At 46.0% G+C, this 21,742-nt stretch overlaps 5 protein-coding genes across 6 annotated transcripts; 2 read left to right on the top strand and 3 right to left on the bottom strand.

Moving 5' to 3' along the window:
• Window positions 1-392: 392 nt before the first annotated feature.
• LOC120667226 (translocator protein homolog) lies at window positions 393-2,302 on the bottom strand. Its single transcript, XM_039947301.1, has one exon. The coding sequence runs from the start codon at window positions 1,307-1,309 to the stop codon at window positions 737-739; it is 573 nt and encodes a 190-aa protein (XP_039803235.1). The 5' UTR covers window positions 1,310-2,302; the 3' UTR covers window positions 393-736.
• A 503-nt stretch (window positions 2,303-2,805) lies between these two features.
• Window positions 2,806-10,722, bottom strand: LOC120667224 (phenylalanine--tRNA ligase beta subunit, cytoplasmic-like). 2 transcript variants are annotated; one of them, XM_039947299.1, is made up of 19 exons: window positions 10,558-10,722; window positions 10,413-10,468; window positions 10,216-10,319; window positions 9,106-9,235; window positions 8,425-8,540; window positions 8,268-8,334; window positions 6,983-7,024; window positions 6,693-6,846; window positions 6,540-6,612; window positions 6,089-6,215; window positions 5,821-5,988; window positions 5,447-5,572; window positions 5,249-5,359; window positions 5,033-5,167; window positions 4,501-4,575; window positions 3,840-3,947; window positions 3,665-3,751; window positions 3,508-3,594; window positions 2,806-3,294 (listed from the first exon to the last, which is right to left on the bottom strand). In XM_039947299.1, the coding sequence occupies exons 1-19, from the start codon at window positions 10,613-10,615 to the stop codon at window positions 3,226-3,228; spliced, it is 1,893 nt and encodes a 630-aa protein (XP_039803233.1). In that variant the 5' UTR covers window positions 10,616-10,722; the 3' UTR covers window positions 2,806-3,225. The 2 variants fall into 2 exon arrangements, with proteins under 2 accessions (XP_039803233.1, XP_039803234.1); XM_039947300.1 differs by having other exon boundaries at window positions 2,839-3,294; window positions 6,540-6,616; window positions 6,805-6,846; window positions 10,558-10,721.
• A 2,910-nt stretch (window positions 10,723-13,632) lies between these two features.
• LOC120667221 (L-type lectin-domain containing receptor kinase SIT2-like) lies at window positions 13,633-15,979 on the top strand. The gene has a single exon (XM_039947296.1). It carries the CDS (start codon window positions 13,708-13,710, stop codon window positions 15,760-15,762), a length of 2,055 nt encoding a protein of 684 aa, XP_039803230.1. The 5' UTR covers window positions 13,633-13,707; the 3' UTR covers window positions 15,763-15,979.
• Window positions 15,980-17,548: 1,569 nt separating this feature from the next.
• LOC120667223 (40S ribosomal protein S4) lies at window positions 17,549-19,967 on the top strand. The gene is made up of 5 exons (XM_039947298.1): window positions 17,549-17,671; window positions 18,445-18,522; window positions 18,597-18,777; window positions 18,852-18,949; window positions 19,294-19,967. The coding sequence occupies exons 1-5, from the start codon at window positions 17,669-17,671 to the stop codon at window positions 19,729-19,731; spliced, it is 798 nt and encodes a 265-aa protein (XP_039803232.1). The 5' UTR covers window positions 17,549-17,668; the 3' UTR covers window positions 19,732-19,967.
• A 77-nt stretch (window positions 19,968-20,044) lies between these two features.
• LOC120667222 (desiccation-related protein PCC13-62-like) lies at window positions 20,045-21,268 on the bottom strand. Its single transcript, XM_039947297.1, has 2 exons — window positions 20,660-21,268; window positions 20,045-20,573 (listed from the first exon to the last, which is right to left on the bottom strand). The coding sequence occupies exons 1-2, from the start codon at window positions 21,242-21,244 to the stop codon at window positions 20,190-20,192; spliced, it is 969 nt and encodes a 322-aa protein (XP_039803231.1). The 5' UTR covers window positions 21,245-21,268; the 3' UTR covers window positions 20,045-20,189.
• Between the last annotated feature and the right edge of the window lie 474 nt (window positions 21,269-21,742).

Raw genomic sequence — 21,742 nt, 5'->3', positions numbered from 1 at the left:
TCACTGTTTATTTTCTTTTACATTGAGAACACCATCTTGGACATCATTGATCTTGATACTATTATTAATGATTTTGCATCAAGAAATGTCCGGAGGTACTTTTTCGTGAGGGAGAAGGACTGAAGTATTAGTATTTATGAAGTATTTGAGGTATTTATACTGGCTTTCTTGCTATTCTTTTAGTTTGTACTATCGATAATGTTCTTCAAAAATTAAAAATATATCATTAGCACTACTATATTTTTTATCATGCTATAAATAAAAAATTTAGCCGAAAGAGCCCGTAGCGTCTGGTTCGCTCTAGGGCCCTCGAAATCATAGAGCCGGCCTTGCAAAAGATTTGGCATAAAAAGATTCTAAACCTAGAAGACTTTAACTCTAGATGACTCGATCTACTGGACGATGGATCCCCACTCCCTGCGAGACGCCGAAGAGAAAGGGAGGGAGACCAAGCGGTGTGGAGGCGGGAGACGCCCGGCGGCGGCTCTAGGGCTCCGAGCGTGGGGAGAGGCGGGGGCTATCTACAGACTTTTCGCATGTAGGATTACTCTATGCAGGAACAGATGATACGTAACACACCAGTACATACAGTATTGAGTATACAATACAAACGTGTCCACACAACAAAATACTGTGCACTCAGAGAGAGAGGCCTGCACACGGTGGAACATGAACAGCACACACGAGAGAAGAGATCGAGTTCAGTTCTAGGCGGGACGGAGGAGCCGGCTCAGCCTCAGAGCATCTTGTAGTTGACGACGGCGAGGAGTACGGCCCAGGCGACGGCGGGTTTGGCGAGGTCCCCGGCGACGGGGTTCACGGCGCCGAACCCGCGCGCGCACGCCACGGCGCCGGCGGCCATGCCCGCGCAGCACGCGAGGCCCGCGAGCGCCGCGCCGTGGCCCAGCACGAGCGGCGCCCACGCCAGGGCGCACGCCAGCCGCGCCGCGTAGGGGAGCAGCGTGGCGGCCGGGTTCGCGTGCAGCCCGCCCTCCGCCCACGCCATCCACGCCGCCAGCGCCAGCACCGCCTCCGCCGCCACCGACCCGGCCCGCACGATCGCCACCGTCGCCGCCGGCGCCGCCTTGCCGGGCGCCGAGGAGTTGGAGGAGGACGAGGCGCCGAAGAAGGACAGCGCGGTGAGCCCGGCGGCGAGGGACACCGCGGCGGCGAGCGACCGGAGGCCGCGCCTGCCAGCGCCCGGCTTCCTCGAGCCCGGGTCCCGGCTGGCGCCGCCGGCGACCGCGGCCCTGTCGTCGTCCCTGGCGGCCACGCGGTGGGTCAGGCCTTCTTGCGCGGCGGCCGCCATGGCCGATGCGATCCCCGGACAGAGGCTGCTCGATTTCCGGCCGATTTGTTGCTTGGTCTGCGGGCGCGGCGATCGAGCCTCTGAGATGAGGGCGATCGCGAGAGGCGTTCTAAATACATGCGAGGCCTGCTCGCGTGCGGACACGTGTGGCGGGGGGGCGGCACGTGTCAGAGGTGACTGGGCTGAGGACTGAGACGGAGCTTCTGGAGCTCGAGGTGACTAGAACGACGACACCTGACTTGTGTAATGTGTAGGAACGGAGATGGCCGACCTATCGTTAAACACAAAAAAAAAAATGAAGCGTCTTGATCGGCGTCCCGTCGCGTCGTCCGCCTCCGTCGCCGGGATTAGTGCACAATTTTTAGCCGTAAAGACAAGCGATCGGCGCCCCGTCCTCGGCCTCCCTCGCCGTCGTGCCGCGCTTTTCCACCTCTCGGGCCAGTCCGGCAGCCTACCGCCACCGCCGGCCATCCTTTGTCGCTCCGGCAGCGCCCTTGTCACTACGCCGCCGCGCGCAAGCACCGTCATGGCGTCGTCCAAGCCCGCGGGCCATCCCTTGAAGCCCGTAGATCTTCTTCCCGAACTCCGGCACCGCCGTCCTCCTCACCTTAACCTGAGATGTTGACTCGGCCAGCAGGCGCTGCGCTCCGAACGTGTCGCGAATTGTGATACAGAACAGAAACAGAAAACGCCCGTCACCTTTTCGATTTGACTAAAGTAAGCAGCTTCCTGCCTCCTACTGCTACTATGATGAAACATCACAGAACCATGAAATCATAGTCCTACATCAGAGTCAGATAAAGGAGTTCACACCTTTCACCACAGGGGAGCAAGAGCAATGACTGGACTCGTGGCTGGAATCCGGAGTACGCTACTGCTGATGAAGATCTAGCTGCTGCTCATGATGACAATAACCAGCTCAGAACCAGATTGGAGGTGGCTGAGTCAGCTTTTTCTCAGCTTGTTCTTAACTTATCTAAAACAAGAGTTGGAAGAAATAATATCTTCTAAACTCCTGGGCAGCAGAAGTCTGACGCAGAAGGTAATACTGTGAGTAACAGAGTAACTGAGTAACGGTAAAGATTTTCTTGCTACAGATTCCATTCATCATCGATGCAAGGTTTCAGTAGATGTGAATATTCCTACCCGCTAACATCACAATCATGCTTTCTACAAATTTTCAGTTCACAGTTATTGTTGACAATTGACGGACAGCAACATCGCACAGGTGACATCATTACTCAAATAACTTGTCAACGGATAAAAATGTTGAACTATTTTCCAAAATGTTAGATTATATTTGTAAATTGTTTAACGAAGCCTTTAGACATGAAAATATTGGAATGATGATTACGAGTGGTTTAGCAGGTGAGCAAAGCACTTAATGGCATACATCATACGACAAAGCAGTAAATACATGTTTACGTCTTATTTAAACACAATTGAGTAGCCGCTCACATAATCACAACCCAAAAGACCACATTGTCGACAACAGCTAGTCCCATGCATGATTATCAATGAGGAGAATATAAGGCCAACATCATGGTAATGTCATCAAGATCGTACGAGCTGATCAGAAATCACTTTTCGATTGTCAACAAAAGCAAACCAGATACACTTTTAATGCAAAACCGGTATAGGAAATGAGGTTAAATTACAATGGAATCATGGTGAAAACAATCCCTGAATATTATGCGCGCGGGGGAGTGGGGGGAGGGGGGGGTGAGGGGGCGGGGCTGTATGATATCCTTGCATTCTCTTTCCCACAATAAAAAACATACGCAGGTGTGGACCTCCTCACAAAATTGCAGCTCGGGTGACGGGTCATCTATCATCTACTTCTTGGTGGTACCCCAATGCATGCTTGCTGAACAAAACCAAGGTGGCAGGCTTTCCTTTGTTTGATGTTGACAGCACTACAACAGGGCTTCGATGTCCATCTCGACAAATGTGCAGGGATCCGGAATGCCGAATTTCCTTAGCACCTGCAGGAAACACAGAATACAGCTAAGCACTCAAAGAATCATAGTATGTCACCAAATTTGGCAAATATATTGATAAACGTTTATTCATGTCCCCACTTTAATATTCTCAAAGAGTATCATTCACATTTAAAAGCTCTTATTTCTGCCAGTATTATTTATTAGCTAAACTACTGGGGGGTAAACTTCAATTTATCAAGATCGAGACAGAAGTACCTCAGCATGGACAATTCCTAAGTAGCCAACCTGCTTGCCATCACTTGTAACAATTTTGCATTGTCTTTTCGGGAAGAACTCAGGTTCCTAGAGAAATTATATCAGTACAATTGTCGACTGCAAAATACAAAACAGTTTAAATAAGTTATATTCTTACATCTGTAGGAACATAGTACTTCTCGCCAAACTTGACATGCGGAGCTCTGACAATTTTGACGATACTATCCACCAATCCCATAATTTCCTGAAAAATTATTGAAGTTAGACTAGGCCAACACAGAAGCTATGTGAATACATGTTTAAACAGTTTTTTTCTTTTCTCATGTGCATACCTCAAATCCAGAAACCCTATTGCAGTACAAAGCTGCAAGCCGCCTATTATTAGATGCACCGACATCGCGTGATGGGTCCAGCGTCACTACATCACCAACTTCAAAAATCTACAATAGTAACCATTTGAAAAATATCAAAACCATGGCAGCAGTTAATTTGTTCATATCCAATACTCGGAGTTATCTGAAAGCTCTCCACTTCTAATTGATTATGAATTGAGAAACTAAACTCTACATGTGTTAGACAGTTACTTCCTCAGATCCCAGAACCCAGATATTGACATGATCTCCAATATGGCATTTTACCTGGTCATATTCTAAATAATATGTTGTTTAAAATGGAAAGAGATTATAATGATGTAGTTTATGATGACTCTAGTACATAAATCTTATGTTGCCAATCTACATGCAATCACAATTCAGGGTGCAATCATCAAACACATTTTGGATTAGAAATTCTGGATGAACATGTGAAAGTTGGAAGCTAAAACGTGTTGATATGTCAAGCTAATAAGAGGATAGTTCCGACAAACGACGCTACTGACAGTAACAGAAAAGTTACTCTTTTTTTCTGTTTCTCCTTAGTTGAAATTTTGAAGCGTGACACAACATTCGATACTGACACCAAGAAGATATAAATGTTGCCTGTTTCAAAAAGTACCTTTATGGGTCTTGGATGGTCTATATTATGTTTCAGTGTTTTCAGTAAACACGACATCAGACTAGTTCTTACAACCTGCAAGGTAACAAAACAAAGATTATGGCAAACATAATATACGTATAAAACCAATAACATTGTAGAACAATGTAAATTTCATATGCAAAACAAATATGGATAGCAAGAGTTGCCCGTGGAGAACACGCAGCATGAAAATGAAAAGATAAGGCTGCGAAGTCAGGTACGCAAAACAGTCAAAAGTTAGGATTACAAGAACGCGCAACTAATTACATCTAAAAGTAGTAGAATGGCAGAACACTACCAAGATGCATCAGTAAATACAACTGCAGAAACAACAGTTATCCTAGAAATTAGTTCATGAATTAACTTGTTTTTTATGTTTTGCAACAAAGGAAGCATTAATCAACCAAACATTACACAGTTCTTCGAATATAGGAAATTGAGAACACACAGGAGAGCCTGTTTTTTAAAAAAAAAGGAGAGCCAAATGATGGCTGCATTCGGCAGGAGTTACCTCAAATTCAGAAGTACGAGGGTTTGCGATAATAACTGCTTTACTTTTGTCATCTGTTCTGTTCAACATGTCAAAGTTTTCTTCATGTGAAGACAAGATAAATGTGAGCACCTCCATATAACCAGCTCTTGCAACCTGCCCAGAAATGTTCTCGCAGTAAGGACCAATTGATGAACAGATAATGGAACTGGAGTGAAATACGACAAAGAGATGCACCTCGGCACGAATTTTATCGGAGAATCGATTTAATGGTTGCCTTCCACCTATTGTCATACACTTTGGCTTTGATTTTGGCACATTGTTGTATCCATAAGCTATAGCAACATCCTTTGTAGAAATTGAACCAAAATGTTATTTCAACTACTGTGAACAAAAAACATTTGATAGAATAACTAGAGAATAGCAGATTATAACCTCCACCAAATCACGAACGTGCAGAATATCACTTCTTGTTGGAGGAACAGATACTGAAATCCGATGCTCGCCATTCGATGAGTGACTTTCAGCTTGCAGTTGCATTTTGTTTAAAAGACAAACAACCTACAGTTGAATATACACAGTTGAATATTTTGCTCCATTTCCATGCTTGAAGAAACTTCAAATCAGAGCATAGAAGAAAATATCACATCATAAATAATCATCAATTCACCCTAGTTCTAGATACAGATAATGCAATTTGGAAAGAAAGATGTTTAAGTAAATGAGAGATATTAAGACAAAAAGATTATGCAGTTCTTAATCCAGATATGAACATGTCCTTGCGAAATCTTTCAGGAACTTATTAGTACCTGTTTCTCATCCAAGGAGATGCCGATAGGCCCAAGAATGTCAGATAATGGAGCCTCCATTTTGTAACATGAAAGATCAGGGTAAACAGTTTTGCTGCCATCATGATGTACCACTTCAACTGGTTCCACCTCAAACTTATTCTCACAATACTCAGAGAACATGGTAACCTGGAAATATAAGCAACAAATGCCTCAGTACAATAAGCTTAAACTTCATTTAAATTCAAGGACATGTTCCCCAGCGAAAGTAAAGTATAACATCACTCACCATTGTATTCAGAACAATCTTTGCTTTGGTAAGGTCAGTAGCTGTACATTCAATAAAGACATTTCTTGTTGCAAGGGTGATAGCTGAATGTGCACCATTGATGATAGGAGGTAACGATAATACAGTTCTGCAAAGTATTGCAACGTCATCTGAGAATAAACACCAGTATAAACAGTTTCCACATCGTAAACATTAAATAAAGCATGGGCTACTTCCTTAACAAAAAATGAATATGATTAATAGAATTGTTTCCCCTCGAAACGAACCATTGGTTTTAAAGTTTAGCTAGATATATAAATTTCAAGAAGTGTTAAATAGTCAACGTGCGAACAGATTCTTTCGAGTTATTATTGTTCTCCTCTCTAGTAATTAGTAGTCTTTTTTCACATGATCAAAAGCCTTGCATAAAAGATTTCGAGAAAAAAATGACAAGAGCATGTCATTGTTTTACCTGTTGCTATCATAGATAACTGGGTACACTGGAGAGTTTTCAATTATATGCAAAAACTTCTTCAGTTTCATGTCTGACTGCCAGAAAGCACACAATGTCAATAACAAATATATATCAGCAAATAGCACCAAACAGAATATCATAATTCAGAACCTATGATATAACCATTAAACTTTGAAATTGAATGGTTGGCGTACTGATACATGGCAAATTGGCAATATTTAGTGTACAACGGCACAATAAACACTCCGATATAGCTACTTACTTTATAGAATTCCATCAGTTTATCAGCTCTGAAGCTTTGCTCCTGAATCAAACAACAATTAGAACAATGAGTTAAAAAATGCTGCCTTCTCAGCAACTTACTAAAAACTGTAGTTATTAACTGAACACAAAGTATAACAGTAAAACAACACCTCATCGAATTTAATGAATTATTTTACCTGCTTTAAAGGGACAAAGTTGATTTCATGTGGTGGTAGAGCCTGGGGAGAAAACAAAACAAAACAAAAAAACAAATTTCAGGTATAAAAAAGTGGAACCAACGGGGTATTTATGTAGCCATATGCCAGCATTGTATATCTTTAGTCAACAACGAAAAGGTTATCTTGAAGATGCTTGCTCATATATGCATGGTATGAAATAACGTAGTCAAGCAATTCCTCAGAAAATCTATCTTCTCCACCAAAATATTGAATCAATGTAAAATTAAATTATTCAGCTTATAAGCCTGTAGGCTAAGGCTCCTCCATGCTAGATGCAACATCATACTTTTTTATATAAATGACAATCTCCAAGACTCCAACATACAACATTGGTTTGTTACTTTTTCAAATAGACAAAGTCAAAAGCTATCAAAACTATAATTTGTTATAATTCATATATGAAAAACTTGTTGGTACCTCACAAAAATTTTAAAAAAAAAACTTGTTAATAATTTCTATTTTATAAGTGATAAAAAATTTTAAGGTTTGGCATGCATTCTGAGCAATATATACTTGAAAGCAGAGAGAGTAGTGCTTGAACTTCCTCCAAATTTGGATTATATGAGAAAATGGACTTGAAGCCTTAAAACCGTTTGAGTAAAATTCGGGGAAAAACAACTTTAAGCCTTTATGGTCAATTGGTCATAAAGCTTGATCAAGCCCCACTCTAACCAAATCCACAGTGGGACACTATCATTCATCAACTCCCCAAGGGGACATCCCTCCCAACAAACACAAAATACAATTTGACTCAAGGTAGCCTCATAACATATCATGTTCAGTGTGACTAGCGTAAAAAAGAAGGGTCTTCCAATGACTTTACAAGACTAATTTTATAGTCTAAAATTTACTCTAAAATATGCCGAAGGCAACAAGGTTAACTAACTTTAATCTTCCAATGAATTTATAAACCTAATTTTCCCAGAAATAAGACTTGAAACCAGTGGAAGGTAGCTTCTGGGGCCTACAAGCTGAAGACTCCTAAGAACTACACCTCAATGGTGACTGAATAAAATCAACCAGACAGGCACCAAAATGACTATCTTTCCATGCTATGATCTAAAAGAAATTTAAGTTAGTTCCAATGCAAGCACATAACATGAAAAATAAACATTTGTGCCCTCAAAAGAGGAAAAATTGCATGAGCAAATAGACCATTAAATTGAACACATACAGATAGGAACAGTGTGAGTATCGATAAGATGAAACCAAAGATTCAGAGCAGTGTGGTAATTTTATTTACCTCATAAGAGAAGGGAGCTACCAGAGTATCCAAATCATGGGTACCAATGGCAACCAGAGTTCTCTTCCTGATTTCCATCACAGCGACGAGTTAACAAATTATTGAATTGAGTGCAATCTAGATCTTAATACAATGGAAAGTCAAAAGCAAGCTATACCGGCATATATTTTGGTGGAGTTTGTCTTGAAGGTCAATGAAGCTGTTGTATCTTGCTTCATCGAAAGTTACCCCTCTTAGGACAGCACAAACCACGTGTGGTCTAATCTGTGAAGTCTGAAAAAGAATAGCAGCAAATCATGGATTTACTTTACCAGATAGAAGAAAGTAAGAATGTATATAATCAATTACCACTTCGAGAATATGATCCATGTCACCACACTAGTGCATTAATGCATGTTGGCATCTGCTTCTAGCTTCTAGAATTATTAATAATAATAGGCAGATATTAAAATCATTAATACCTTAATGTCCAAACATTTAACAAAGCTTCAAGTTAAGATAATTATGAGCATGCACCAAATACATATACATAATTTATGCAGGATACTGCTTTGCTCATTGAAAAATGTCAGCTTCTGTATCATTTCTCCATTACTCCAAAACATGGCATTACTCGTTACATATCCAAATAATCCAAAAAGAATTTACTGGTTCGAGTGAATTGAAGATTATGAGTGTTACTGTTCATTCTGCTCTAAAACCTACACATATGCACTACTTAGAAATAGAAAAGTGAAGAATTCTATATAAATTATCTTCCTTTTTTCTAGGATGTTATTTGGAATGCACTATCCAAAGTCCAAAGAACATGTAGGGGCTTGGCCTGCCGAGCTATTACCTGTGGTTTAACATGCATCTGAAGCATTGAACCACGAGGGATGGAAGAAACTCGGAATAGAGGGCTTGCTTCAGTCCCAGTGAAAACACGAAGAGCTCTTGCTATTCCTTCAAGACATAGCAAATCGTATCTGCATATATTGGTGATGAATGTTAATTGCATTAAGCATGACATCTCAATGTGTGCTTTGAGACTAAAAACTCATCCACCAGCTGAGGTAACAGTCCATGAAGTGAAGTATAAGTGAGGCAAATCAACAAGCCAGACAAGACACATTCTGTGCATTTCTACAACCGATAAATCTTCAAAAGTTGAAATTTCCATCCGTGCAACATAGTGGACTGGCAAGCTGAATGCAGTGTGGTCTAATGAAGTTCAACTATTTTGAATTCAACTCAACTTTATGCAATATTGACATCCTTATAGAACGTTAAGCTTCTTGGACTAGATGTCTTCATTCAAAGAAATAACAAATCAGCGGAAATAGAGAAAAAACCAAATATGGTTCATATTAGCTAACTACAACGATGAGATTACATAGTACTCCGTATTTACTAAACTCTCCATGGACCAAACAACTGAGCTAGACTCCAGTGCAACATAAATTAGCTACCAGCCTACTAGTGACCAGAGCATACAATCAAATATGGTTTAGATGCCTGCTTACAACCAAATACAGCAAAAACAGCTTTCAGGGGGCTTGTTCTATTTGCCTTCATTTCGCCTAGTTAGGTACATTGTCCAGTACATAGTTGATGGTTACTTTCAAATACACCATACATTGCAGGCGTGATCATTCATGGTGTGACGAGGGGCACAAGGAGGGCACAACTGACAATAGAATGGAAATGAACTATACCCATGTATATCCCACCACAACCATAGCAACCAACCATTCAACAGGCAAAATCTATCACAAGGGGGTGGGGTTTAGCTTCTCTGCTACAGATTCTTAATTGATTTTTTATGTGTCTCGAAACCGCATTGCCCATATTTGACTGGTGCATGATGGTGTAATTGCTCGAGATTTTCATGTTCCGACTTTTCCCCGGGTTTTCCTTCTCTGGATACCCGGTGATATCGATTCTGACCAAAACAAAACCCGCTGACCTGTTGGCCGCGACCTCTATCTTGTAGATGACCTCGTCGTCGCCCTCCACCTCGCCGTCATCCTCGAGGTGCTTCTCCTTCCTGATAATAGCCTTCTCCGTCGTCTGCACACGCACACACCCAAAACCCCCCAAAATTCAGACACCAAGTCACCAGCATGGTGGGAGAGGGAGAAGACAGCGGAGGGAGATGCTGACCACGTCGTCGAGCTCGATGCCGAACTCGAAGCAGAGCGCCTCGAACTCCTCCTGCGCTGCAGCACCGGGAAGCCACGTCACTGGTCACGAGTTCCCGCGGCGGGGAGAGTCGGGGGGAGAGCAGAGTGAGATAAGTGAAGCTTACTGTGGGTCCGGCCGAGGGCGGCAAAGAACCGGTCGCGGCCGACGCTCACCGTCGGCATCGCGGCAGAAGGAGCAGCTGCGGCGGCGGTCGGGGAAGGCGGCGGCAGGAGGAAAACCTAGTAGGGATGAGTCGGGACTCGGGAGCCACGACGCCGGAGGAATTCGGGATGAGCGACCTTGATGTGGGGAACGCGGGCCCGAATAGCTTTTGGCCCAAATATGAGATGCTCTGCCCGGGCGGGAAGAGCCCAGCACGGCAGCAGTTTTTTTTTTTTTTAGAGGAAGCAGTGAAGTACGGCAGCAGTTAGTTGGAAGCAACACAATGGGCTGGGTTTTTTTTTAGTGTTAGCACACAATGGATTTAGGCCCAGTGCCAACCATGTTCTGATGTTGTTTGAAAAGGAGTTTCTATTCCCTAGAAAAATGAAAAGGAGTCTCTATAAAATGTGAGGTACAGAGTCCAATAATCCTATTGTAATAGATTTTTTTGAAGCACTTAATCAAAAATATATATGTAGTATATTGTTTGAACTGGACTTCTTTTTGTTGAATTTGTCGAGTCAAAATGCAATCACTGCCGGAAGAAGGGGGCCATGGTTGTTTTCTGAAGAAAATGAGGGCCGGGATGGATTTTATTTTTCTAGCAACGACCAGACGCACGTAGCTCTCCATTCTTCCTGCTGACGTAGCGTATGAGTCGCCACAGGTAACGTCTCTGGCTGCTACTACCATCATCTACTTACCATCAACTTCAACATTGCAACCTCCATTTGAGACCAAAACATGAACACATAAGCAGGCATCTTTCTTGTCACAGGGGAATTCGTCTTGAGAACACGTACATGTACCCAAGCCATGCATTCTTGTTATTTCAAAATTGGCCCGGGAACTAGCTCCACGTTCAGGCAACTTTTACCATGTGTCTCTCGATATGTTGTACCTGATTTGCCATATTTCATTGATCGCATCTGAGCTGACCAATCAGCGGCGGTGGAGCTAGCGTGGGGCTTGGGGCTCGAGCCCCCCACCCTACCCCTAAGAGCAAGAGGGGTTTTAAGCATCTTCCATGTCAGAGACACCACTTAGAGACATATACAGCTGTTCTTTAGATTGTCTTTTATGAGCTATAAGAACATTAAATTTTACATACAAAAATAAATGAAAGCTCATAAAATGCGTGCGCAAGAGACAGATTGGGCTCCAAAATCGATTCTTGTGTTTTATTTCTTGTGCTGGAGACGTCTCTTACGTAAGAGCCCGTGACACTCTCTCACCTCATTTCTCTCTCATCCACGTAGGACTGTTGCTAACATGAACGGGCTAATAAACCCTTATTGTACCTGCTCTAAGAACTCCATAAAATTTAGGCCTTGTTTAGTTCATTTTGTATTTTGCATTTTTATATTTTTGAAAGGGAATCTTCAATATTTGAAGTATTAAATGTAGACTAATCACAAAACTAATTACAGATCCCGTCTGTAAACTACGAAAAGAATCTAATGAGCCTAATTAATCCATCATCAGAGCATATTTATTGTTGCATTACTGTAGCAATTTAGTGTCTAATCACATCCTAATTAAGCTCATTAGATTCGTCTCGCGATTTACAATCTATTTGTGTAATGCGATTTATTTTTCGACTATATTTAGTACACCATGGAAACGATTTACAAAAATTTTGTATTTTGTGTTTTGGGATTTAAACAGAGACTTAGAGGGAGAAAGGAGGAAGAGGAAGATAATAAAAAGAGACGAAGGGGCCGTTTAGTTCCCAAAAATTTTCACCTCCCTTTTAAACACATGTATGAAGCATTAAATGTAATTAAATAACAAAACTAATTACACAATTTGGATGTACATGACGAGACAAATCTTTTAAGCCTAATTAGTGCATGATTAGCCATAAGTGCTACAGTAACCCACATGTGCTAATGACGAGGTCGAAGGCCTCAAAAGATTCGTCTCATGGTTTCCAAGTGAGTTCTGAAATTAGTTTTTTAATTAGTGCCCGAAAAATCCTCCCGACATCTGGTCAAACAATCGATGTGACATTTGATCCAAAAAATTTCACTCCGAAGAGGAAAAAGAGTGCTGAAGCAAGGAGAAGGGATATATTCGATGTTCCCTCAATCCCTTGACCGGCTTGTGCTCTCAACGATGCCACGGTCAAACTCGTAGAGTTTGGTCTTATCTAGAACCTGTTCTTCACAAAACGAGGGGGAGGGGGAAGACGCGTTTATGAATTCGGGACGATTCGCTAGCTAGGAACTAAGCACAGGTCAAGAACAGAGACGGCTGCTGACTGTTATAAGCATGTACACGGGCGGATGCAGGTTGTACTCAAACCCCATGTTCGACCATGTTGCCTACTTTTAACTAATGAAAATTGCATGTGCAAAATTGAGCGGGTATGATATGTTCGTCTGCTTACCATCGCCTCTGAGAGTTTGCTTGGTTTGCTACCAATTTTTGCAAACCAAAGTCAAGATATGCTAATAAAATTTGATTATCAATTGATTCAAGCCTAGAAATTGGTCATTGTGTGACCAAAATCTTAGCAAGTTGCTGGAAACTTCGTACGCCCCGTTCGGATGGCTGGGCGGAGCACTGGCTGGAGGATCAGCGGCGGCGGCTGCTGCTTGCTTCCCTCACACAAGTACAACTGTAATTTCAGCCAACTCCAGCCGGCTGACCCAACCATCTGAACGGGGTCTAAACTTTATAGGAGAAGAAAGTATTGGCTGGCAGTAAATCAAATGAGTACCTAAATTTTTGCCAACACTTTGGCATGACCTGATTTTGGTAAATCCAACAAATTGGCTTGCTATGATTTTAGCTTTGCAAAATTGGAATCCACCCAATCGGGCTCTGAGTCTGAGTATTTTCAAAGCGAGTCATTTGCAAAAAAAAAAACGACGAAAGCCAAAAAAAACCGGCAAGAGTGCAAGACGACGGAACAAGAAGTCAGTTCGTTCTTGGTGTGTGCAACTTCAGAGTTTTTTCCAGTAATAAAATTCAGAGGATGACCGCATCTAGTCTAGAGTCATCTGGTTGCAACTTACAAGTTGCTGCGGCAGACCAATCGCGCTGTAAATCAACAAGCTTGTGATCTTGCACGGTCGCACCCTATCTTTGCTTGTCGAGTTCAGAAATGGGAAATCTTCCCGTGTTCTGCCATGCCCTCCTCCTCTGTCTTACGCTCTGTCCTCCACGCTTCTGCGACGCCGGCGAAGAGACCTTTGTCTTCTCCACCTTTGCCGGTGCCGGTGCCGGTGACCTCACCCTCGACGGCGCGGCCGAGGTCACCCCAGAAGGGCTCCTTGAGCTCACGAACGACATGGTCAGCATCAAAGGCCACGCCTTCTACCCAGCTCCGCTTCGGTTCAAGGAGTCGCCCAACGGCACGGCGAGGTCCTTCTCGGCCACCTTCGTCATCGCCATCGCCGCCGCCGGCGGCTACCCCGGCGGGAACGGCACCGACGGCATGGCCTTCCTCGTCGCCCCGACGACGAACTTCTCGGACGCTGCGCCGGGCCAGTACATGGGCTTCCTCGGCGGCGCCGCGATGAACCGCAGCTTCGCCGTCGAGCTCGACACCTACGGGAACGCCGAGCTGCGCGACATCGACGGCAACCACGTCGGCGTCAACGTCGCCGGCCTCTACTCCGTGGAGTCCCGCGCCGCCGGCTTCCACGACGACGGGGACGGAGGCGCGCTCAGGAACCTGAGCCTCGACAGCGGCGAGCCGATGCAGGTCTGGGTCGACTACGACGGGAAGAGCAAACTAGTCAACGTCACCTTGGCTCCCATGGGAGCGGCCAAGCCATCGACGCCGCTGCTCTCCAACGTTTCGGACCTCTCAGCCGTGCTCGCCGAGCAAGCGTACGTTGGCTTCTCCGCGGCGACCGGACCCATCAAGACGCATCACTACGTGCTCGCCTGGAGCTTCGCCATGGACGGACCCGCGCCACCCATCGATTTCAGGAAACTGCCCAAGCTGCCTTACGACGATGACCGCAAGACTCCATCAAAGCTCTTGAAGATCGCGTTGCCAACGGCTGCTTCCGCGTTGATCTTGGCTACCTGTGTCGCAGTCACTCTACTCCTGAGGAGACGATTCGCTTTCGCCGAGCTCAGAGAAGACTGGGAGGTCGAGTTCGGGCCGCACCGGTTCTCCTACAAGGATCTGTTCCACGCCACCCAAGGGTTCAAGAGCGAGAACCTGCTCGGCGCCGGCGGGTTCGGCAAGGTGTACAAGGGAGTGCTCCCAATCTCCAAATCAGAGGTCGCCGTGAAGAGGGTGTCCCACGATTCGAGCCAGGGGATGAAGGAGTTCATCTCCGAGGTCGTCAGCATCGGCCACCTGCGACACCGTAACCTCGTGCAGCTGCTCGGCTACTGCCGGCGGAAGGGGGAGCTCCTCTTGGTGTACGAGTACATGCCCAACGGCAGCCTCGACAAGTACCTGCACGGCGAGGACGACGACAACAAACCCGTCCTGGGATGGGCTCGGAGGTTCCAGATCATCAAAGACGTCGCCGCCGCCGTCTTCTACCTCCACGAGAAGTGGGAGCAGGTCGTCGTCCACCGGGACATCAAGGCCAGCAACGTGCTCCTCGACGGCGAGACGACGGCGCACCTTGGCGACTTCGGGCTGGCGAGGCTGTACGACCACGGCGCCGACCTGAGCACCACCACGACCCGCGTGGTCGGCACCATGGGGTACATCGCCCCGGAGCTGGCGCGCACGGGGAAGGCGTCGCCTCTCACCGACGTGTTCGCCTTCGGCGCGTTCCTCCTCGAGGTCGCCTGCGGGCGGCAGCCGGTGAGCGGCGGTGGCGGCGGGCGGAGGACGATGCTGGTCGACCGCGTGCTCGAGTACTGGCGCGGAGGGGCGCTCCTGGAGACGGTGGACGCCAGGGTGCTGCGGGGCGGCGGCGGCGGCGGCTACGACGCCGGCGAGGCACGCCTGGTGCTGACGCTTGGGCTGATGTGCTCGCACCCGTTCCCGAGCGGGAGGCCGACCATGAGGCAGGTCGTGCAGTACCTCGACGGCGACGCGCCGCTGCCGGAGCTGACGCCGGCGAGCGTGAGCTTGCTGAGCATGATGCAGAGCGAGGGCACGTTCGACAGGTCCGCCCTGCAGTGTCCGTGGTCGGCGAACAGCGTGGGGACGATGACACCCGACATCTCGGTTGGAAGATGATGGTGGCGCGACTAGTCCGATTGCTTCTCGTTTCTCGAGCCGTGCATGAGGCATGAGCATGGCCCCTTGTTCTTCTTTCATCGGTTGCTGTGTTGAACATCATCAGCGATGACAACATAAACGTCTATCGTTTATTACAGCTTAGTTTTCCCTATATCCATTAACCTAAGATGTGTATTGTTCTGAAAAGAAAAGGTTTAAACTTTACAAATTTGATTTGATTAACAATGAGTCAAATTGTATACAAGTGAGTAGTATAAAAACTGCATCAATAGAAGCATATTATATTAACATATTCCCGTGCATGCAAAAGCAATGGTGGCGGAGCCATCAGGCACCACGACGCACGGGACGGGATGGGCGAAGGGGGCAGCACTCTGTTCACTGTGCTGTGCTGGTGCTGGTGGCTGGTGCTAGAGTGGTGTGAGAGAAAAATATTGTTGGCTGGCTGGTGACTGGAGGCTGGTGCTGGAGCTGTATAAGAGGAAAATACTGTTGCCTGGCTAGAGGAACCAAGCAGCGAACAGTTCGAAGGTAGATAGAGGATAGTCTAGAGGATATGCACATCGCTAATATTTAAGCAAAGAAATTCCTCGGGAAATTAAAGCTTAGGCACATTTGTCACACAATATTTTTGGATGATGTATGCTAAATAAATGTACTTTCTCCGTTCCTAAAAGAATGCCACTCACGTTTTCCAAGAAGTTAAACAGTTTAAATTTTACCAAATTTATACATAATACTATTAACATTTATATTATAAAATAAAATTAATCATGTAATACATTTTTATACCAAATATATATGAAGGTACAAATATTAGTAAGTATTAATTTGATCAATTTGAAATTATTTGACTTCTCGAAAAATGTGAGTTGTATTTTTTATGGGACTGAGGGGGTAATACTTTGATACATAAATAAAGCGAAAACTCTTAAATTGGCATTTTCCATTGGTGATCACAAAATAGCCTTTTTATGATTATGATTTCATGATTCATGAGCATATAGCGGATACCGCTTATTCCATCCTTCTTCAATGGCCGGTAAATATGGTTGCAAGGCAAAACTCCAACGCCCGAAGAGCATCTTCATGGGAAGGAAGTTGCTAAGGTAAGAAACATTATATGCAGGCGAGGGCTCAAAACCCCTTCCCTACTATTGCACCACCAAGAAAAAGAAGGTACAAGCTCTTAACTAAAGGCATGTAAATTACTGCATGTCAGCGGTTTTATAGATTGACTCATCCAAATCCATCTAGGATGTATTTGATTAGGCGGTGGAGAGAGAGGAATGAGAGAGAACAAAGTGATTATTTTGTGAGACAACCATCTTATAGGCTAAAATTTAGGACTATAAGACCACTATTATACAAGTTGTTGTTGCTATACAACTCACAATATTTTCTTTTCTATACACAAAACTATAGAATTATGTATTTGCTATGAGACAACTTGTAAGACAACACATTGCATTGCTTATTTCATCATCTCAAGATGACTTAGCAATGTATGAAACCACCTATTAGACTAGACCAATATATTTACCCTAAGCAATCTGCGAGCCTGTAGGATTATAATTAAAAAAGACAGAAGCAAAGAAATAGAAAGAAAAAAAAACGATACTCATCAGTCATCACAATCCACAGTCCCAGTCTAATCTCTCAAGTGGGCCGACAGAGAAACGGCCGTTCAGTTACACAGTGCCAGACGGAACGAAAGCCCAACAAGGCCCGTCACGGGGGGCAAACTAAAACCCTACCCCCAAAGAAGTATAAATACCCTCGCGACCTCTTCGCTCTCCCACTCTTGTCATCCAGGCGGCGGCGGCGCGGTAGGAGAAGGAGGAGGAGCAGCAGCAGCAGCAGGCGGCGCCGAAGAGCAGCTACCCACCCCCAACCCGCAACCATGGTGAGCGCCGCCACCCTCCCCGCGTCCCCGCGCGCTCGCTCTCGCGTAGATCTGGGCCGTCGCCTCCTTTGCTTGCTGAGTTGCTGTGCGGTGCGCCGCGGCTGTAGATTCGTCCGGTTCTTTCTGTTCTCTTTGTTCGGGTAGGTTGCTCGTGCGCCGCGTAGTGTGGATTCGCGGTTTGCTAGGTCGTAGAGGGTGGCTGCGCTCCGTTCCTGCGCGTTTGCTTGTGAATAGACTTTCTGGGCGTTGTCCTTGCGCCAGCTTATGGGCATCCGGTTCACATGTCTGGTTACTTCTGTTCTCGGCGGGATTTTGCAGTATCTGATCGGTGTATTCCGTGAAATAAATGCATGGGCGACAGATTGTAGATCAGTTTCCAGTTTTTTTCTAGTCTCGGTTTGCCCCATGATTTGACTTGGTAAGGTGCAGTACTATGTTCCTGGTGGAAGTGTTTGGGCGATGACTTTTGCAGTTTGTGTATTCCCTGGATGATAAGTTTTAGGTTCCGGTTTGGTTGAATGTCTTGTGGCCATGGATAATATGGAGTTTTGTTTAATCGTAGGATGGTACCCGGAATGGCTTCATTGATATATTTATTATTGTATTTCCGTGTGACCTGTGTCATGTAAAAGCTAAATATATTATGAGTTACCTTACTCTTCTGTAAAAGCTATAAGCAATTGTTCTTCTTTGTAGGACCCGAATCATGATTTGTTACATATTGTAGTTTGTGTTGTTTGATTATCATTGTTTTTGTTTTCCCTATAATACAGGCTAGGGGATTGAAGAAGCATCTGAAGAGGCTCAATGCGCCGAAGCATTGGATGTTGGACAAACTTGGTGGAGCTTTTGTAAGTCTATAAAATTCCATTTTTTTACCAATAAAATCCAGGAGATGTCCAGGAGTCTGATATTTCTTCTGTAGGCCCCCAAACCATCTTCTGGTCCTCACAAGTCCAGGGAGTGCCTTCCCCTCATCCTCATCATCAGGAACAGGCTCAAGTATGCTCTGACTTACCGTGAGGTTATTTCTATCCTGATGCAACGCCATGTCTTGGTTGATGGCAAGGTCAGGACTGACAAGACCTACCCAGCAGGGTTCATGGGTATGTTTGATCTTTCTTCTTGTACAAGAAAAGCTTTACTCAGTCGCTGATTTGTCTCGTATTTTGTTTGGCAGATGTCATTTCTATTCCCAAGACCAATGAGAACTACAGGCTTCTGTACGACACTAAGGGTCGCTTCCGTCTTCACCCCATCAGGGATGAGGATGCCAAGGTTAGATTGATTCCCTTTTGTTACATTTCTCTTTATTCCAGTTGTGCATATCTTGTTAGCTTGGAGTTTCAAATCTACTTAAAATTTTTTGATGAAACTTTCTGTGTTACTTCAGTGCTTTATGTTCTTTGCTTTATGGTCCATGTCTACTGCATGCATGTTTAGTCTTAAGTTGAAAATGTCTGTTCCACAATTGGTAGAAAATTCTGCTCTGCTATTAGTATTGTTATTATATGTCCAGCTTGTCCAAATCCATTGATATTGTTAACCATTATTGGTTCCCCATGCCTCTTTATAGCATTCATGTGAATGCTCATTGCTTTTTGGTTGGTCTGTGTTTGCAGTTCAAGCTCTGCAAGGTTAGGTCTGTTCAGTTTGGCCAGAAGGGCATTCCCTACCTGAACACTTATGATGGTCGCACCATCCGCTACCCTGACCCACTCATCAAGGCCAACGACACCATCAAGATCGACCTTGAGACCAACAAGATTGTTGACTTCATCAAGTTTGATGTTGGCAACGTTGTCATGGTGACTGGTGGAAGGAACACTGGGCGTGTTGGTGTGATCAAAAACAGGGAGAAGCATAAGGGCAGCTTCGAGACCATCCATGTTGAGGATGCCCTAGGCCACCAGTTTGCCACCCGTCTGGGCAATGTGTTCACCATCGGCAAGGGCAACAAGCCGTGGGTGAGCCTGCCCAAGGGCAAGGGTATCAAGCTCAGCATCATCGAGGAGCAGCGGAAGCGGGATGCCGCTGCCCAGGCTGCTGCCAACGCATAAAATCCTCAGAATGTGCTTTGAGTTTTGCTATAGCGAGTTTATCTGCAAGGATATAGAACTACCCAGACTATCCTGTTTTAAGTTTTGCCCTATGGTTGTTGATTCGCGAACTGATGTTTGCAGTTAGCTGTAATGCGACTATTTACTTATTGAAGTGCGTTTTCGAGAACATGTCTTTCTGTTTTGTTTACCCGGGTTGCTCTTGAATGTACCTGCATGTGTATCATTGTGGTCTATGGTTGATCATACTCGGATTCAGTAATATCCTCCTAATATCATGTCCTATAGGCCAGATCAAAGCAACTAAGCAAGCAAGAATTTTGCCTTGAAAATTCTGTCGTGTATCTATATATTCAACAATAGTACAATACGAATGTATGATTCAGATGTCTTGTTTGCAACTGGAAGATCGGTTCTTTCAGTTCTTTCTGAACTGAAGATGTGAAATGTCGTTGAACCTATGCGAGCTGGAAGAAGCCTCTGGCGATGGTGCCGTTGGCTCCCCTGGGCAGGAACCCGCCGGGGATCTGCTCGTTGCGCGAGCCGTAGAGGATTCGGAGGACCTCCGCCGGCGTGCGCTGGAACCCGAGCGAGTCCTCGCCGGCGCCGAGGATGTTGCTGATGGTGCGCCGCTCGGCTCCCTGCTGGCGGTCGAGGACCTTGACCCCCTCGTCCTTGGCCCCGCACCCGGACATCCGGTTGCGCCACTCGGAGATCCGGCGGGTGAAGTCGGCGACGGTGTGGCCCTGGTACGGCGGGACGGCCTCGTCGGCGCGCTGGTACAGCAGCAGCCGGATCACCGCGTCCTGCCCTGCCTCCACCGCCAGGATGCTCGACTGGAGCTGCACGCCTCCGTCATGGGTTGGTTAATCCAGCCTTCGTGCGTTCTCATGCCAAATTCGAGAGGAGGAGGCTCGCATTGGATTACCCGCTTGGAGACGAAGCCCATGAGGGAGGAGCTGATGCCCATGGTGGCGGCGGCGGTGATGTGCGGGAAGACGTAGGAGGCGAGGAGGAAGTTGACGGTGCTGTTGTACGGGTCGAAGGGCGGGTCGAGGCGGGCGCCCATGGCGTCGTCCATGACCATGGCGAAGCGGTCGGCGCCGAGGTCGATGGCGGGGCGCGGGAACCCGCCCACGGCCTGCCGGATGGCCCGGATGTGGCCGACCTCCTGGTACCCGAGCTCGGCGGCGACCTCGGTGGTGCGGAAGTCCAGCGCCGCCCTCCTGGCGCCGGCGGGGCGCGGCCCGCCCGCGGCGAGGTCGCGGTCGAGGAAGTCGACGCCGCGGCCGAGCGCGGCGTGCAGGAACCACTCGGCCTCCACGAACTTGGCGTTGAGCAGGAACTGCAGCTGCTCCATGTCGCTCGGGTACACGGCCAGCGCGCCCCGCCGCGGCGCCGTCGCCCGGCACCGCGGGTCCTCGGGGCCGGCGGCCGGCAGGAGGGTGGCCGCGGCGAGCGGCAGGAGGACGGCGGACGCCAGGAGGACGGTGGCGTCGCGCGCGCGCGCCATGGCTGGCTTTGGGTTTGGTTTGGTTAGTTGGGATCGGGGAGGTCAGCTCGGCTTGGCGCGTGGATTTGTAGTGCGGGGGTGGCGGTTAGTTAGATTTAGTTAGTGTGGGTTTAGGAGGGGCGTGAGGAGTAGCATGCGTCTTGGCGAGCCATGAAATGCTTGTGGAGATGGGTAGGTCGCTGTTGTTTTTCATTATTATCTACTTGTCGGAGAACGAATCGTGAGTCAAAAGAAGCCTCGGTACGAGCTACTCCCTCCATTTCAAAATGTAAATTATTTTAGCAATTTAAATGCATATTTTTTATTATATATCTAGATATAATGTTTACTGAGATGTAGAATAAAAACTATGTATTTAAAGTTACCAAAACAATCTACAATTTGGAACGGACCACAGTACCTCACCGTCAAAACCCAATTATTTCAGCCAAGTTTAAGTTTAGCAAATATAGCATTGCTACAACATGCAATTCTTTTGTGCATGTGTTCCATATCAAT

The sequence above is a fragment of the Panicum virgatum genome, chromosome 3N (assembly GCF_016808335.1).
Source record: "Panicum virgatum strain AP13 chromosome 3N, P.virgatum_v5, whole genome shotgun sequence".
In the NCBI taxonomy this organism is placed as follows: domain Eukaryota; kingdom Viridiplantae; phylum Streptophyta; class Magnoliopsida; order Poales; family Poaceae; genus Panicum; species Panicum virgatum.
This window is presented reverse-complemented; position numbering and strand designations above follow the sequence as displayed.